The 19368-nt window shown below is 42.9% G+C and overlaps 2 protein-coding genes across 3 annotated transcripts; one reads left to right on the forward strand and one right to left on the reverse strand.

Moving 5' to 3' along the window:
- The first annotated feature begins 268 nt into the window (after positions 1-268).
- Positions 269-4968, forward strand: siva1 (SIVA1, apoptosis-inducing factor). Its single transcript, XM_050061530.1, has 4 exons — positions 269-475; positions 912-1097; positions 2415-2574; positions 4726-4968. Exons 1-4 carry the CDS (start codon positions 355-357, stop codon positions 4772-4774), a joined length of 516 nt encoding a protein of 171 aa, XP_049917487.1. The 5' UTR covers positions 269-354; the 3' UTR covers positions 4775-4968.
- A 5325-nt stretch (positions 4969-10293) lies between these two features.
- Positions 10294-18047, reverse strand: zbtb42 (zinc finger and BTB domain containing 42). Of its 2 annotated transcripts, none has more exons than XM_050062387.1 (2): positions 17326-18047; positions 10294-16069 (listed from the first exon to the last, which is right to left on the reverse strand). In XM_050062387.1, exon 2 carries the CDS (start codon positions 16053-16055, stop codon positions 14460-14462), a length of 1596 nt encoding a protein of 531 aa, XP_049918344.1. In that variant the 5' UTR covers positions 16056-16069; positions 17326-18047; the 3' UTR covers positions 10294-14459. The 2 variants fall into 2 exon arrangements, with proteins under 2 accessions (XP_049918344.1, XP_049918343.1); XM_050062386.1 differs by lacking the exon at positions 17326-18047 and adding an exon at positions 16406-17318.
- Positions 18048-19368: the final 1321 nt, after the last annotated feature.

Consider the following 19368-nt stretch of genomic DNA (forward strand, 5'->3'; position numbering starts at 1 on the left):
CGCATTATTTCACACTTTTGATATCTGAAAATGTTCTTATTCTTGTCCTTAGTTGTAATGATGTGTTACTGTGCGTACTTTTACTCAAGTGTCAACCAATCTCTATATTTACTGGCATAAAAAAAACATAAAATGCAAAAATCCTGCAGCCCCTGAAAGCAGCACAGTGAGTGCGAAGTTAAATCTGGAAACAAAAATCATGTGACAGCAGAGCAGCTGTCGGATTGGCTCAGAGCTCTCATGTGACAATAAAGGACGTATGTGATTGGCTCGTTGCTGTCTCGGTACAATTTTCCCGCAAGAAGCAAGTGTGGAGATACGCAGTAACACGGCGGGGAATTTTTTGCAGCGAAAATGCCGAAACGAGCTTGTCCTTTCCCGGAAACCTTCTCCTCCCAGTATAAAATACACGTCGGACAACAAGAGCTGAGTAACTACGGCGTGTTTGGGAACAAATACAGGCAGGAAATCTACGGTAAGTGCCTGTTCGGGGATATAACACTGTGTAGCAGTTAGCTAATGCTAGCTTGGTTGTTGCGCACATTTGTTAGTTGTCTCTACTTGTTTAGCAGTCGTTGAAAACACCTTTTGTACAATAATAAAATAATAACGCTGGCCACTTTTGGTGCCTTCGTCTTTGTTCTCAAACGTTTAATGTGATGTCAGCAGTTTGGCCTGTTGACAGTAACAACTTTACAGTATTTATTGTTATTATAAAGTATATAATGGCTGTTGTACAAGTTGTGTATTCATGCTATGTTTGCTATTACTTGCAACAGGCCTCTGAAGCTGTTACAATGCAGTTCCACTGGCTTCACTGAGCTGTAAACACCAGTGTCTTGGGCGCCCCGGGGCGGTCAGCTGAGTTAGTCACATGTTATCTCACTGAGTCTGTGTTTTTGTCCTCCTAGCAAAGACAAAGAACCTGCTTTTCAATGGTGCCAAGGCTGTGATGGGCAAAATATGGACCGGGGAGGAGAGATGCATCGACCCGCAGCCCACTGGACAACCTGAGACACCTGCATGCAGCCAGACACTGCTGAAAGGACAGACACTGATTGGTCATGATGGGAGACTGACAAGAGCAAACGCTGCAGGTGAGCCTGAACTGACAGGCAGGTGATAAGATGACTACACTCCAGATATGTTGAGCAGAATATGTTGTCACACCGAGAAATGGCAACACCAAAAGACAGCATGACAAATCTATTGTCTTGGTGCTCAGTGCACAACCTTACCCTGTCCCCCAGAGCACATTTGGGTGAGGGTCCACAGTTTATGACAGGACCCACAGTAGTCACTGAAAAAGAAAACCTGATGGGATTGACACTAAAATAGTAAAAGTTAAAACAGTGACATCTATTGATATAAGCAAAGCAGTAGGTTGGCCCTCCAAAGCATACTTATACAACTCATGAAAGTGTCCTTTGTAGCACCTGAAGCACTCACTCACTGAACCTGTTCCACCCCAAACAAGATTTCATAAAGTCCAAAACTAGGAGTGCATTTAGCAGTCATCATGAAGTTATGACACTGTGGAAATGATCGACCATGTAATAAAATTTGGACTTGCCCTCAAACAGCTGACAGAGTGGAAATCCCAGCAGACAAATACCCTTACACCTAAAGTACAATTTGTTCTCTTACGTAATGGAAAACATTGGACCAAGAGCGTCACAAATATACTTGCATATTCATTTGTTCAGTCATAAGTTATTTTTGTGTCTTGCCAAATCATTTGATTCATCCCACACGGGATTACAAGATACCATTATTGTACAAACGTCTTCAGGTCTTGCGTACTTAAAGCATGTGGGAAAAGATAGAGAAGCTAAAAACAAAATCCCAAGTAAACTGTTCACATGAAAAACTACCAGATATCTCCAGATTATCTCGATAAATAACTTTTTTCTCACTTCCCATAGGCTTCCTTCAGATAACTGGCTAAATCTCCAATTTATTTATGTTGCTGTGATTCTTTGATCTAGTCCATGTGACAGATTTGATTATATACAGATTTATATATTTTTTTTAAATCTGCCTTAACACAATACCCACAAGCCCAGATGTACATTGACAGAGTTATTGGTTGTAGCAATCTGTCCTCCTGTCTATAGTGTTCAGAGGAGGTCCCTTTCTAAAGCAATTTCAATTTAGGTGATGGGGGAAGCTAATATGAGGCTTCAACAGTCTGAGTTTAGAAAAATTAAGTGTCATCTCAACGTATTTTTAGTACAAAGGTCCACAAGGAAACACCTTTTTTAAATGGGCCAGTGCACAAGAAGTCACTTTGACAGTTAGTTCAGTTAATACTTTTCACCAGCAGATGTCAGTGTTGTCACAAATTTGTGGGCTCAGCCTGGTTACTTTTTTTTTTTTTTTAAATACTCATCCAGTATGTATGTGTGCTTTAGGTCTAGGTGCACCAGTGGCTCCTACAGGCTGCTGTGTGTGTCAGAAGAGCCAGGGATCCAGGACACCATGCTCCCAATGTGACCGTCTCGCCTGTTCCTCCTGCACCCGCCAATGCTCCAGCTGCGCCAGCCACTGCTGCTCTGTCTGCACAATCATAGAGTAAGTCCACATTTTAAGTTGAGAAGCAGTATCTACATTGGTATTATTGGTAATTATTATGTATGGCTAGTTGTGACTAGGGCAATTATTTTTTTTACCGATAAATGTAGGTTTTGTTTTTTGTTTTTCCCGATAAGTCGACTAATTAAAGGACAAATTTTTCAATTATACTGAAGATTATTTTTTATTGCTGATTACATAACACTCAAACAACCTTAAAATAAGAAACAGAAATTGACTCATAAATATTTGAATCTTTTATTCAGTCATCTTCTCGTAAAAACTGCAGTTGCAGCAGATCCTAAAATTAGTCTAATTTCAACGTCACTGTTGTATCATGATAATAATTATGAAATTGAGCCCTGTGTGTCAGGTACCTGATCAGAAAGTACTGGACCTCAAATTCAAAATGGTTGCTGTATATCACAGCAATCGTTTTCCCTGAACTAAAGAATCCGTATCAGTGGGTACTTGACTTAAAAGTTAAATGGTGATGACATGATCTTTATGTCATCGCTGGAGTAATATGCAGTTTAGATAATTACTGGCAAATGTATTTTTGCGTCAGTGTGCGGTGAGGAAGGTCACTAAAATAATTTACAGACTTAACAGCAGCCACAGACTGAAATGTTATTTTTTTTAGTTAGTTAGTAGTAGTTAGTTTTTTCACTTGTGCTTGTCCATTTGAGTAAACAGAAAAAATAGAATAGCTGAAGAAAAACAGTAGTAGCGGTGCAAAAATTTTAAGTGACTGCTTCTAACAGAAACCCACTCTGCATGTTGATAATCCTTATATATCATGCTTGGGTAGGAACAAAAAGTAAACAGGACAGTGCCGTCTTGACAAGGGGCTCTGGGATACTTTCGCTTCGAGTGTCTGTGCGCTGCTCCCATTAGAAGTCATTTTCACTTTGTAGGCGAGGTTTTCCACTACAGCCTGTACTCTGGAGATATCCATGCTTTAACCTGGTGCAGCCTACTGTATTGCGATGCGCCGGCGCATGTTTTGCACATCAACGTGTTTCCGTCATGGATGACGTTAATTACATTAATGAATCTCCCCATTCCTTGTTGTGACCGTGGGTCTTTCTTCTTTTTTTTTTTTTCAATTTAAATTGATACAGCTTAGATTATATAGTTATAGAATTTTCTTTAAACTAGGCATGTCTGTAAAGCTTTGCCTCTCCTGCACATGCGTTTGTGTTATGACTCATTAAAATGCAATATCCGTATCAGCTAATTTAGGCAGGAAAATATTGGCCTTAAAGACATTTTAGTGCATCCCTAGCTGGAATCCAGCTGCAGTGTTGTCTTTTTTTCTCGTGTTCGTGCCAGCTTCAAAGTATCATTAGTTCCCTTTAAACTGGGAGACTGTGCACGTTGAGGTTAATTAGGTGTCACTTGGAAAATCACTTGCTTCGGGATTAAAGACATGTTTATATGAGGTGCTGGGTGCAAGCTGTTTCTCATCTGTTCTGTGAAAGGCATTCCTCCTGTGCTTGTACCATGGGTGCACTCTGAGCTGCAGACTGTGTGCATCAGTGTAACCAGACCAAAAAAACGTCCTGTAGATTTATTGTATTTGACATAAAGAAACCTGCACTTGAATAACTCGTAGACAGGCCAGAATCATGACCCCAGTCTGCCCTGACTTTTGTTGGCTTGTAATCAGTTTTGGCTGGAGTGCCAGTGAGCAAACAGAGCTGTAGAAGTGAATTTGCTGGATGTTAAGACATCAAAAAGCAATGGAAGCAGGAAGGAAAGCTGCTTATTCATCTTTAGAAATATGAAGAAGCAAACTACGCATTTTTACAGCCACTTTTCACATCGACGGGGTGAGTATTTGATGATCAAAAAGAAAGAACTCACAAGTTTTGGTGGGGGCTTTGGCACAACAGTTATTTTTAGCCAACGAGCAATCTATTAAAGAATAGTTTCCCTGCAGTTACTAATGTCTGACTGAGCAGGATAGTTTCCATCATCGTGGCTTAAAATGTAAGCCTTGTTCACTTTTCCACTGAACGTAGGTTTTTTCATCAGTGCAACATGTTTGTGTTGTAGAAGTTGTTTTGAGCATCACATTCTGCAGCTGTAGCTGAGGTGGTAGAGCAGGCGAGTTTTTAATTGTAATATTTTCTTTTTGTCCCACAGTTACAGCGGGCAATACGATGAAGTACTGTGCTGCAGCTGCTCAACGTGAAGGAAGACTGTCTGAGGAACCAGGAGATTATGCTTGAACATACGTAGTTGCCTCACATGATATTACTAAGACTGCATTTTATACCTGTGATTTTTTTTTATTTTTATGTGATCCAGATGTTTTCTTGTGTGTATATATGTATTGTATCCCCGAAGTAACTGAAATAAACTTGAACACTTTTGTATACAGTTAAATGTTCTCTGTGATGCATCTTTAATAAAGTCATAGTTTGTATTTTGAGGAATTAAAGCAGCACAGCAAGATAATTGCTGAATAATGCAGGAGTCAGAATCGGACGTCTGACCGAAAATCAGCCAATTAGCTTAAAGGTTACTTCAAGTGTTGCAGATATATCAGCAGGTGGCAGCACACTTCAAGGACTCAGCTGAGGGATGAGTTCCTTTCAGACTTGGCCACATTCAGGGTAACACACAAACCCTGCTTCCTCACTGGATGAGCGCATTTATCTCACGATGCTACTGAAGCACATTTTCAGCCTTTTAGTTGGAAGTTTTGTCTTGGCAATGAAAATGAAATTCCAATCCAGAAGTCCTAGACTGACCTTGAGAATCTGCTCTGAAATGTATGTATTAAAACAAAGAGACCCAGAAGTTGAACAGAACCAGGGCTTCTGCAGCAGACAGTTTGGCTACAATTATCCCCTCTGGACGTGACCTTGAGGTGCAGTCATCACTTTCTGTTGGCTGAGGCTTGTCGCTGATGACGACTGGTTTCAGGGTCAGGTATTGTACACTGTGAGTAATTGTTCTTGGTGGCAGAAGTCCTGAACACTGCTTTATTGAAATCAATCACATGACATGTTATAGATATTAGCTTGGATGACTGCACTTCCTGGAGCTTACTGCAAGTGTGCCTATGAGCTGTTGAGTCACATCCCCTGCTCAGCAGGCCAGTTGTGGCTCCAGTCTTTGGGGAGCTCTGCAGTTGGTGTTGGAGGGCACCGCTTGATTTCTGGCTGAATGAACAGACAGCTGCTGGCAGGCAAGGCGTCAAGTTGTCTGCACATTTCTTGATAAGGCTCAAAGGAACTCAGAGGTGGACATGAAACACTTGTACAGGAGACTCTTTTTTTCCTTTTATTGAGGTTAAAACATGAAAATCAACCTAGACGTCCAAAAGTATAAAGCTTGGAGGACGTTTTGCGCCAATTAATACTAATAATTTTGTGTGTTACAGGGCTGAGACGCTTGTCAATCGACAGAATATTAATCGTGAACTACTTTTGATAAAAACATTTCCTGAGCAAGTCACATATCAAGAAAAAAATGCTAAATATTTTCTATTTCCTGCTTCTCAAAGAATATACGTTCTAGTTAGAATATATCAAATCAACAGGTAACCCAGAACAAAGTGTTTTATACTTATTGTCATGTTTTGAGTTTACTAGTCAAAGGCTGAAATATCTAACCATCCGTCTTGTCTCTGATCTAATCCAGAATTCAAAGCTGTGAAACCCAGTTACTTTCTTTGCTGAGATGGAGCTAAGATGTCCACTTTTAAACTACTACCTACTCCGAGTCACTGTATTCTGTCCTCCAATGTCAGAGCGAGCATCCTCCTGCTCCTTTTTGATCCGGGAGATGAGTTTGTCTTAAAGAGAGATTAACACTCTCAGGAATAATGAGTCAAAGGGACATTTAAATATCCAAAGCCCTGTTTGGAGCATCAAAAAGTCACTTCATTATCCTGTTGTTCCAGCCAATTTAATGCGATCCATCACTGCATCAGACCTTCCCTTCATACCCTTGTATCGAGAGGAAAGGAAGTAATTTAATGCATGACAGTGGAGAAAATAGTGTTGTCCGCAAAGGACACAGTCTCATGATTTACCTCAGTTTAAAGTGGAAATAGAAAAGTTCTTATCTCTCTGCACCAGTGATAACCATGGTTGGAGGCGTTATGTGTTTGGGTTGTTCGTCCATCCCATTCTCGTGAACATGATATCTGAAGAACACCTCAAGGAAGTACCTTGTCCACTTGGAACCAAACAATGAACTGGTTAGAATTTGGTGGTCAAAGGTCAGCTTCACTGTGACATCATAATGCTACAAATGAGTCTGGTCAGACATGGATGTTAATTGCAGTTTGACTGGTCACGTGGAGGCAAACAACTGAGAGATGGTAATTCTAGTTTGCTTGAACTTGAAATGTTGATTGCAAAATGTATTGGCTTTAGAACAACCCCACTGGTGTTTAGATTGGTTCTCTGCAAGTCTCACTTCGTCTTTTTGCCACCGTGAACAATCTCCTGGGAAAATTTAGGCTCGATTTAAGGCGCAAAGGAAGTGCGTCAACCACTGTGCAGCCAAAACAGAAGAGGATAGTGCTTTTGTTTCCCCCTGTAGCTATCCCTAGAAAGTATCAATGCACAAAGTTCTTTGCGGTTACTATCCCCACTGGCAGAAATGGTTGACGTTGGAAATCAAAGTAGCTGTGGGAAATAAAATGTAGCGTGTCCTGTGTTGGTGGTAGATGATAGACGCTGAGGAAAATGGAAAGCGATCCAATCAAGGGTGTTGGTTTTGGTTCAACATTGGGGGGAACACATATGAAACAAGGGGTTTGGGGGTCTTCTGTCTGAAAATGTTTATTGGAGTAAAAGTCCTCTACTAATTTCATGTTTATTTTTGGGCGGACAAAAGTGTCCCCATCGATATCTACGTCTATGGATCCCGTTGCCTTTGCAAAAGCTGTGCCAACAAGAATACCAGTTGGAAAGTTGTCTGTTTCCACCCTAATCTCATCTAATACCTCCATACTTGAAGAAATCGTATTGGTGCTCTTGCTAGTATTGTCTGCCTTGTATCTCTCCCAAAGCTGAAAAATTATGAGTACCCTGATTTCACTTGGACTCCAGATATAGAACAATACAAAGTGGTTCAGGCACGACTCGCCTGTCTGTCATCCAAAACATTTCCCATATTCATAGTTGACTTATTAGAGGGAAGGATGCTAATGCTGCTGTCCCCTCCCTGCTCTCTGTTAACTCCATAATGATGTGTTTATGTACCTTCAAAACAACAGAGTGCAGCTGTCAAGGTTTTCAGCACATCCCCATTCGTGATATTCAAACACAAAAAAAAAAAAAGGTCACGGTGCGCTCCCCCACAACCTCCAGCAATGGTCCTCATCTTCCTCCCGGGTGCATGTATGGGGCTGGGTGTCTGAGAGGAGAAGAGGGGCCACATAATCACCCACGGCGCTCCAGACAGGACCAACTGCAGTCGGCCAGCGGGAGCACGTGGCTTTGTCTTTCACCCATTCTTGTGGGGACCAGCTGTGGTCTGAGTGTGGCGAGCGTCGAGCCCAGTGATGCTGCTGCTATAAATATGCGTCAACGAGTGTGAGTAAGTGACAGCTGTACAGTGGACCAAGGACACACTGTCTTGGCACCGTCAGGGCGAGCCACTCCAAAAAAGGCAAACCCAGTGTGAGAGCACTAGTTGATATGTATTTATGCACTTGTAGCAACTGATGTGTGGTATATACATTTCAGATTGCAGCTTTAGATTGTGACCAAGCACTTGTTTTGCTTCAGACGTGGCTGTTGCCTCACACCTGGGCAACTATTGTCACTTACTGAGGGTTTTTTTTTGAACACCAGACTATTTTACTATTAATTGGGGTTTCTATTATTATTCTTTTTCTTGGGCGTCTGAAAGTCAAAAGAATTGCTCCTCTAAAATTAAGTGGATGATAACCATATGCATGTGTGTTCATACGGAAAGAGAGAAAAAGAAAACTACCCAAGCATGTGTGTGTGTGTGTGTGTGTGTGTGTGTGTGTGTGTGCATTGTCTGTACACAAGCGCATGTGTGACTGTGTTTGTGTGCCCTTTTCAAGTGTGACCACCTGTCTTTTGTTAAGAAATAAATAAATAAACACAGGCCACACCAGCTGTCCCTGGCAGTCCGTCCCTTCAGAGGTCAAGGGCTCCCACCGCTGGCCTTGTTGAGGTGGTGGACACTTACAACTTTCCTCTCAACTTCTCTCAAGTACCTCTAAACACACACACACACACACACACACAAAACCACTCACGGCCAAATGAGCCAGGCTTTGAGCCTCAGAGAGGAATGTTTTATTACACCATCGAGTTACACCGCACATATCCGAGCTCGTCACCCTGCAGCTAAGCTCTATCACATGGCCCCTACTTTCCATGTGAAGGTTTGGGTCTATAAGAAAAGCACACACACACACACACTCCAGGCAGCCAAAGCCCTGGGTCCCCTTAGGCAGATGTGAGATGTTGGTGCCAGCGAGCACTCTGAGGCCCGCCGCTGTGGATGTTTACAGTGCGAGGTGGCCGCAGCATTGCAGAGGGCCCTTATTTACTGTGAGCTGGCCGGGGCTGTTCAGGGTGTTTATGAATGATCTTGGGAGGACATTGTTTTCTTTATGTTGGAGCTGCCTGGCTAGCGCCGCTGTGTCGTCTGTTTGTGCATAAAGTACGTGCTGGGGAGCTGGGCCAGACAATAGCCTGGCTGAGCTACTACCCACGCACACAATAGAGTGGTGAGATGAGGCCGAGGTTTGGGGCCGTGGTTTTGGGGGCCGTGGGGGTGGAGGTAGGATAGATGGGGGCAGGGGCAGTTGGATGCGGCCCTTGTCTATATGGAGTTCCCAGAACGGGTGAGCTGGGATTGGGGGGAGGGCGGTGGGAACCCGAGCACATCCCCATTGGGATCACGTAGGAGAGCAGCTGGATTTCTTTCATGGAGCAGCCGGGAAATAATTAAAAGTTCTCGCCATTGAAAGTGTCCAGTGAATTGGCATGAAGTCCCTCAAGTAGACACATATATTTGATTTGTTTACATCCAAAATAGGCGTTGATTTCAGGGGGGGATGCAGGAGACTTGTCCCCCTCAATATTTTGAGCATGTGCATTTGTCGCCCCAATAAAAAACATTCAAATTGCAGAGGACTTTTGACAAAATTAAAGGCATTTACACCACAAATTGATGCAAAATGGCACAACTGTTGCATAAAAATTCACCTGAATGCAGGAAATTAAGTATTTGGCGCTCAGAACTTTCTGACGGAGCCCCAAAACCTCCCAATTCTATTCGTGTCCCTTCAAATGTTGCAACAAAACCTACACCTTTGCTTCCACATGTGTGTGTTTTTACTAATAATTACAGTTATCTCAGGTTTATCTCTTTTGTAGAGTGTTGGCAACAGGTCAGGAACAATAGGAGCCCATCTTGAAATTGCTCCGTCCTTGAGCTGAGTTTATGGTTTCAGAGGGATAGGGCCTGTAAGACCAGCAGTATTATCACTTTCTGTTGTCTCTGTACACATTGCAGCGCTGCCCACACACACACACACACACACACACTATCTGGCTGATTGTTGCTGCTGCGTGTCAGACAAGGGCTCTACCACAATGTTCTTTTGTTGTAAATGTATCAGAGCCTCACTTTGACTTTTCTTACTCAAAGCTCCGAGTATTTCGTCTTAAATCGAGACAGTGACTGGTGTGATGAGTAAATGAATCAAGTCCACACAAGGAGAGAAAGTTGTTCCATTTAATTCTATGCATAATCTTAAGAAAGACCTAAATCAAGATTGTCACATTTCCACAGCACACGCACACAAGCACACTCCAAAAAGCGCAAACAAAGAAAATGCACATACAGTTATAGATCAAAAGTAAATTGCCTCAATATCTAAGCAATGTCAATTCTGCATAAAGATTGTCCTCTAATCTCTACACCACTAACACTGAAGCAGTTGATTACTATAAAATATACCTTTCTTATTAAAAAATTATATTAAATTCTAATGGCACTTCTACAAATTCTATTAAAAAGATTTTTCGTTTTGACATTTAGAAGCTTTTTTTTCTTACCAAATTAAAACTGAGACAGTCAAATGTTGCACAAGAAGCAAATGCAATAATAAATATTTCTCATGATTATACACAATTTCACAGTTGTAACCTGCAGAGGACAAAATTCCAGTATTGGTAAAGTCTTTTTTTTTTTTTTTTAGACTTAAAGATCATACAGCATGAGTTATAGGCAAACATAGCCCTCGATCAAGAGTAGCGCTGTTTCCATAGAAGTCAACAATCAAAATCTCAGTGTTTCACATTCAACAGTGACATTAACTAAAGGAACAGACTGTTAGTTCCCAGTAGTATTGGCTTCTAAAAGCCAAATCACAAAAAAAAAGAAAAGAAAATGCTTGTCTACAGTTTAACACGCCCAAAACAGATTTATTCACATAAATAAAAACGGTCAAATAAATCTCAACTGTAATCTCTCGCAAAGCAGCAAAAATAAACGGACTTGAATCTTTTTAAGTTTGTCTGATTTAGCGTTTTGACATGGTAAAAAAACAGGACAAACAGTTGTGTGGGCTACTGTCGCTGTGATGTGAACTTTACCACCGCAGTCAAGGGCAAAAATGTACAATATAGAAAAAGGGCTTCTCCAGATGCAACACCTATCCGTGTGTCTACAAGGCACATTTGGTGATCATCCTGGAGGTATAAATAAAGACTGCAAACAATAAAAAGAAAACAAAAAATCTTCACATATCGTTAGTTTTTCTACCTCTGTACACATGTACATTAGAGAATCGAGCAATTTCGTTTGCACCACATAAGAAATGTTCCTTTAAAAGACAACTGAAAGTGACAAAAACCTACATTCCTGTGTGTTCTGATTGAAATGTACATTATAAAACACTACGCATATATTGTTCTTTCTGAAGTGATTTAAACTCTCAGGGCATTCGAACGGCGGGAGTGTTTGTGCAAGTCAACAGCGAGCCAAATCACATTTCTCGTGGAAAAAAAATTACACACACAAGCCTCGTTCATTCAAGCCCCAGCGCTGACTGCAGGTCAGGGATGGGAATGAAAACAGATTGCAGTAATTCTGCGAGAAATGCTTTGACTCGTTCTCCACTTGGGCTCCTCCATTAGAGATGCTGACAGACCGTTGCAAATGCTGAGAAATCACATGTGAATTCATTTCTGTGTCCTGAAAGAAGTCTTGGTGATTAACATAAAAAGACAAAACGGAAAGAAAAGCACCTAAGGGTGTGATTTGCTGAAATGGATAAGTAGTCAGCACCTACTTTTGACCTGTATCGTCACAGTTGCCAGACCATATTTTCAGTCTCGAAGATTTTTCTACGTCTAGCACTTGGAACACAATACTCTGATAACTCTGATATTCTCTTGATAGATGTGCAATCAAATCACCATGGTGTCTCCTCCTCGTTGAGGAACAATGAAGCGTTTATCTACTGCATGCTGGGATGGGGGGGTGCTGTTCTTTGATGCCTCCAAACAATACACCTGTTTACAGTGTCCTTGGTCTCCCTTTGCTAAATACATTTCTCACATTCCAATGGCTCCATTCAATACAGAAAAGTGCAAAGAGAGACTTGCGCTGCTTTTTCTCCCCACAGCTAGGAGAGAGATACACAATGATCCCTTGAGAACTACCTGGGATTTGGTGGGTGGGGTGGTGGTGGGTGGGTGGGTGGCTGAGGGGGGGGGGGACAATGCCTGTATTGTCTCGTTTCTATAGGTAGCCAATGCCGTATCAGTGTGGCTGTGCTTGTGAACAACTGTTTCCTGTGGCGGAACAGCAGTCAGAGGGGTATTAACTGTTCTGATTTGTAGCGACTCCAATCAAGTCTTGAATATGGAGAAGGGACCAAACTCCCTCGGGGGGAAGACGTGACACTTTAAGAGACCTGCAGCCTTAATAAGACACCTGACTCTCTCCACCTTACATGTGTCGCAACACGGAAAAAACAAAAACAGTTCGATAAATAGGATATATATTTACATTAAATATACATATAGTAAGAAATAGCAGCCTAGACAATAGTGTTGAAACTATATGCATGCTAAAAACAAGTGCTTCTCTATGTTCCATGTGACAAATCTTGAATACTCCGCAGAGGTTTCTAACACGGTATATTAAAATACAATTACAGTAACTTGATTTGCACAAAAGGAAAAATGAACAGACAGCCCCAATACCGGTTAATGAGTACCAAGATCGCTAGGCAAGACGCGGCGTCTTTCAAGCTTATAGAAATAAGAAGTACACCTAAAAGTAAACCCTGAACCAAGTCAAACTAATAAATAAATTCTGATCAAGTCTTCTCAGGACAGATTAGACAAATATCACAAACTTTTAGTGCTACGCCCCCTGCTAGGAATCCAGATAGCATCTATGTGAACAGACAGAAAGAGTTCATTTCCTGCCCCCGGAGATTCTTTCAAGGACAGCGCCACTAAAGGCTCCAGCTTCATCAGTAGTAACAATACACATGTACAGTAAGAGGATATGATAATGTGAGAAAGGTTAATTCAAAGAAAGAAAAGTCAGTAGATTCAGCTGAATGGCACAGACGTCAACAAAGTACTGAACATCCACCTGTCTCCCTCCCTGCCTGCCTGCCTGCTAGGGTTGGCCCTTCACACCGTGTCAGTGTCACCTTAATGCCATACCAGGAAATAACCAGGTAACTTACTGGAAACTGTTTGCTCTTAACCCAAAGGAGTCGATAAACATTTAATTGACAAGACCTTTTTAAAAGGTGCTTTTATTACATTCTTGTGAATTATTTAATGAAGGACACACGTGGGTTAATTGGCATTCCAGAGTACCGTTGTTACCACCTGGTATGTGGAGTGTAATCCAGATTTTCTTTTGTCTTTTAAAGGCCTGAAAACTGACAGAATTTTACAAGAAGGCATTGTGATTTATCTCATACTTGTTTAAGTAAGTACACTAGGTGAAGTGTTGCGAATTTCAGTAGGCACCAGTGTTACAGGCATTAGCTTACTCTCCATCCCTCCTCTGATTCCTCAGCTTCTTTTTAAGGAGCAAGTTCGAAGGCCATCTCATCGATATGTGAGAGCTGCTAACTCACTCCAAGGCAGAAAAAGAAATGATGATATGATGGTCTGCTTGCCTCTTGTTACAAACAACATAAAACTGTAACCAACTTCATTTCAACCAAAGATTCTACTTCCATGAAAAAAGAAATTATACTTCCAGTAGTCAAACTTCATTAGTTTTGCTGCCTTATGATAGTTTACTTGTTAAGGACTAAACAAAATCCCAAAAAATAAATAATAATAATGTAGGAGTTAAAAAAAAATCATATATTGCTACTCACGGACGGTTCTGATCTCCCATGTGCACAAATAAAAGTCTCACTCTGACGATTGTATTAACATATGTTAGCATTAGCTATCACCCATTTGCCCACGGGGTACAAACATTTCTTTCGGCAAATATCTTTCTCAAATAAACTCAACAGATTGACACAAACGAGACAGAAACAAACAAGTGCATCATCTGATTTGTTCACCTTCGTCGACACAGATCCAGCTTGGGGTTTCACAGCACCCGTGTTTATCCTAACAGCCTTTGCTGCACCTTCACCTGTCCGCCCTCTGACCATCATGTATGCCTGTGACACAGTCCGGTGCAGAGAGCAGCTCCAGTTTTAACGTTGCTACATCTTTAACTTGAGAAATGCCACATGGGGTAGAATCCAAAAAAGATAAGTCTCCGACAAACTGCCAACATGTGTGTACTAATGGGCAAAGTGTTCAGTAGTAGTATTCAGTGTATGAAGAGACATTCTGTTTTATGTCATGGCACTGGTGAGAGGTGTTTTATCCAATGGCGAGAGTCTTGACAAGGCCACAGTGAAACTTCCTGATGTGGCGGTAGAGGTCCCCAGATTGGGTGAAGCGCCGCTCACACCACTTACAAGCGTGAGGCTTCTCACGTGTGTGAACTACAGCGTGCCGACTTAAGTTATGGGAGTACTGGAAGCTCTTGCCACACTGGCCACAGGTGTATGGCTTCTCGCCAGAGTGTGTGCGCTCATGGCGCTTGAGGGTGTACATGCAGGAGAAGGTCTTGTTGCACTGCATGCAGGTGGGGACCGAGCCGTCAGGGGACAACTTGGAGCGGGCACCGTCCTTCTCGCGGAAGTGTGAGCTGAGGTGCAGTTGCAGCACATGGGGGCTGGGGAAAACTTTGCTGCAGAGGGGGCACACGCACACCTGTTGCCCCGGGGGCAGGAGCACCCCGCTGGAGGTGGAGATGTCTGAAGAGGCCAGGTCGTCCTCCTCCTCCTCCTCGCTGTCCCCCAGCAGCCTCCCCCTCCTCTCCTCTACCTCCCTGCCTGGGGCGCCCTCCCTCCCTCTGCAGGCCTCCCCCTCCTCGTCCATCAGGTCCTCCTCCTGGGAGAGCAGGGCGGCTGTGGAGCCGTTGTTGCCTGGGAAGAGGGCAGCGAACCCTGTCACCACTGAGCTCCTGGCACTATTCCCAAAGCGCTGGCTCTCAGGGCTCATCGGCTCACTGTCCTCCTGCTCTGACAGCAAGTCGTGTTCGTCTTTAACAAGTGGCTCAGTGCCCTGCTGCTGGCTGTCGAGGGCCAGCTGTCCCGAGACGTAGGAGGGGTGTAAGGGATCTCTGCTAGACAGAGGCTTGAAAGACAAATCCAGTGCACAGTCCATGTCATCTGAAGCCCGGGACCTCTGGGACAGCGATACGGTGGAACTACTGACATCAGCTTTTGTTTTTCCAGCTGTTTGGACGCAGGGCTCGGCCTCTGCTGACAAATAATTGACACCTACAAGGTCCGGGGACCTGCCAGAGTGACCGTTTGCCTTCTGCCTGGTCCGTGCAGACCTATCACAATCTGTGACAGCCAGCCTGACTTCGCTGTTGTCCATGTCAAACTCTTCCGCCGGGGGGGCCCTGTGAAGCCCCTGAGACTGTGTCTGGGGCTGTCGCCGGATGAGCTGCTTACTGTGCAGCTCGCCATCTGAGGAATTTTCCCTGTCCAGACAGCTGAGTCCCAAACCCTCACTCATCTTTTCATCCAGAGAGGAGAGTTCCTTATCTTTAAGCTTGCCTTTACACACTTTCACTATATCATACATGTGGAGGTAACTGGCTGCTGCCAGGACATCCTCTACCGGGAGAGAGCTGAATTCCAACTTCCCCTCATACATAAATTCAAGGAGCAGACTGAAAGCCGGGGCTGTCACAATGTCACTGTTGAGATGCACAACGTCCCTTTTGTCCAGCTGGTCCCTGTAGAAGAGATGGAAGTACATGCTGCAGGAGGCCAGCACGGCTCTGTGCGCTTTGAATCGAGCCTCCCCGACAAGAACAGTGCAGTCACAGAGGAAACCTTGGTGACGCTGCTGACTCAGACACTGCAGCAACTGGCGGCTATGGTCTGGGAACTCCATTCTTCCTTCATAACCTGATGAAAAACAGGAAAAACAGGATACTGGATAAACGAAATGAAGCCATTTAGAGGGCACAGCGGCGCTGCCGTCGCGTATCAGAGGCACACACCAAGTAACCCAAAGCAGAGAAAATGTGAGGGATAACTTGAGCCAAATGATTTTAAAAGTATGAGCAACATGCAAAACCAAGTCAAATACAAGTTTATGTAAAATCATGCCACAAATACAAAACTTTAATCAGGCAGATTAAATCCACCTAAAGGGGTGCATCAATAACTTTATCCAACTTGAGAACATAAATCCTACATTCTTTCCAGTGGTGCAGGATACGCTACGCTGCGCTCACCCACCCATGTATCCCGCTGTAAACGGATCCACTCTCCAAATTCTCCGAAGTATTCCGGTGTGTTACAGTATAGTCAGCCTACTTCTTGAGCTTCCACACAAAAATTGGCGAAAAGAAGTGACGCACCGGCGCGTTTCCGATCGCACACGAAAACAGCGGTGTTTACAGAACAAGCAAGCGGGACCGGGTATGATAGCAGTCGTACATCGGAAGGGGGTGGGAAGAAGGAGGCTAACGTGAAAAAAATAAGACCAGTGCAGAGTGAGTAAACTGGTGCTCTGTTTGCTAATTACACTGCAAGCTGTGGAGTCAGCTGCTCTGACATCACCGCAATGGAAACGCTACCTCCAGCTGTGCTCCCCTTTATGCCATATGTTAACTCTGGGCTACGCAGTCCAAACTACACACACACACACAACTTGTAAAATAAAATAAGGAGTAAATTTACGAGTGTCACGAGATTACACTGAATTTCTAACTTTTTTTTTTTTTAAATCTTTTTAATTCCTCACCAAAGAAGGAGGAGATAAAAACGCTTTGTGGCCCTTTTACGCACGCATCACACACGCGCACAACTATGATATATTTGTTTAAAGGGGTTAATTCAAAACGGAAAAGGCAGATGGTGAGGGGAAAAACTCAAGTGAATTGGATATTAAAGTTTGATGCTGCCAAAAAGAATATGCATAAGTATCACTCAGCGCGCGGTTGTTGTTTTTTAATAAGAGAAAGAAAAGTGTAAGGAGGATACGGGAGAGCCAAGGGCGCAGTAAACCGAGCTCCATGTCCGTGTTGGGAAACGCATTGCTAGGAGCCTTTTAAACAGCAGAGGAACTCACAGCAACTGCGCTGAACGAAGCGGCGAGGGGGACACTCTTTAACTTTCGCTTCCTCCGTTTCCAAAGCACAAAACACTGCACTTACATTTATCTCCGCCCGCGTCGTCGTCTTGTCTCCTATAAGCCCCGACGTCCTTTCATGATGTGCGGCCAGATGTTCGCTTCTCCTTGTCGTTTCTTGAGCTTCAGTCCGACCCTGGCAAGGCAGGCTGCACTCAGCGCTGCTGTGTGTCAAGCAGGTTGATAATGGCACAAGTCTCGCGATATCGCGCGGCCCACAATAAGTTCTGTACTACTCCGTGAATTCACACAGCGGCAGCAAGTAGCAGAGTACACTGGGAACATCAATTGGCTGTCTTATTAAAACACCTGTCCCATGAGCGGGGTGGGAGCTTTCAGTGTGGAAAAACCGGAAGGATGGCAACGTGGAGGAATGGACAAATAGAGCAACTGATGACTGACAACACGTGGAGTTTAGACTTTTAAGAAAATCTGTTATTTGTAAGATATAGCCTCACAGTCCCATCATTAAAGCTGGATGTTAAAATGTGTTGAACCCTGTTTGCTTTTTCCTTCTCTATCCATGGGCGGATTATAAGACATTGGGCCCCTGGGCAAGGATATGCAAAAGACCCCACCACCTCTCCTACAAAGGCTCAAGAGACACACAGACTTTGTGAAGTTGCCTCTTTTTTGTTGTTTTAAATCTCTTGGTCATTGTTGTGCATCTTTTTGTATATTTTTGTCTGTTTGTGGTCATTTTGTATGTGCCTGAGGTTATTTTGTGTCTCTTTGTGATCATTTTGTGTGTCTTTGATGTGATTCAGTGTCTTTTTTGATCATTTTGTGTCTCTTTATTTTTGTTTTATGTCTCTTTGTGGTTGTTTTGCCCATTTTTTGTAGTTATTTTGTCTCTTTATGTGGTTTCTTCACTTCTCTTTGTGTTCATTATGTATGTCTTTGAGGTGATTTGTGTCTCTTTTGGTCGTTTTGTGGTTGTTTAGCCCATTTTTGTAGTTATTTTGTGTCTCTTTCCAAGTCCTTTGCATCTCTTCATGGTCATTTTGTGTGTCTTTGAGGTGATTAAGTGTCTTTTTTGGTTGTTTTGTGTCTCTTTGTAGTCAATTTGTGTTTCTTTGCGGTTGTTTTACTCATTTGTGTGGTTATTTTGTGTCTCTTCGCAGTTCCTTTGCATCTCTTTGACATTTTTCATCTTTTTGAGGAAACTTTGTGTCTCTTTTTGTCATTTTGTCTATTTGTAGTCATTTTGTGTCTCTTTGAGGCATTTTGTGTCTCATTTGGTTGTTTTGTGTCTCTTTGCAGTTCTTTTGCATCTTTTTGTGGACTTTTTTTTATCTCTTTGAGGTAACATTGTGTCTCTTTTTGTCGTTTTTGTCTATCTATAGTTATTTTGTGTCTCTTTTTGTTTTTTTGTTTTTTTATCTATTTGCAGTTCTTTTGCATCTCTGTCTCATTTGTAGTCTCTTCTTGGTCAGTACATGCAAATTTGAGCGACATTTTGCAGGTGAAGGTGATGGGGGACTGGCACTTTAGGCCCCTGAGCCTGTGCCCGGTAGGCTCTTTCAGTAATTCATCCATGTTTCTATCCAGACCTGTTTGAAAATAATACAATTTAAAAAGTTCAAATCCAGAATGTAAATTTGATTTACAAGCTTCCCAGTATGTTGCCTATTGTTTTATGTATGCTGTGGGCAAAAAAAACACTTCCGTCACAAAACTTAAGTATCTGTGAAAGTATCTAAACTGATACAAAGAATTATAAGTCATGCTTTGTTAGTTTGGAGGGTCACTGGACTATTGGGGACTTTTAAGTGCTGTTCTCTCTAATCCTGCTTTGGGTTGTGGAATTCCCTGGCACCACACCACCCAGTGCCTTTTGTTTTCTCAGACCACACCAGGTCCGGGCTGCGACTTATTTAGCCTAAATTGTGTGTAGATAGGAATGATGCTGATTTTTGTGGGCTACATATGAAAAGAAAATTGTTAAGACTATCAAAAAACACAGTCTCCAGGGTCTGCTCTGTAATTGTTAAAGCTAGAGATGGTGGCACAGCGGAGAAACAAGGGCTCGAGGTTGCAGCTGCTCATCTCGTGCCCCCCCCCCCTC

This window comes from Epinephelus moara, chromosome 14, assembly GCF_006386435.1.
Source record: "Epinephelus moara isolate mb chromosome 14, YSFRI_EMoa_1.0, whole genome shotgun sequence".
Classification (NCBI taxonomy): domain Eukaryota; kingdom Metazoa; phylum Chordata; class Actinopteri; order Perciformes; family Serranidae; genus Epinephelus; species Epinephelus moara.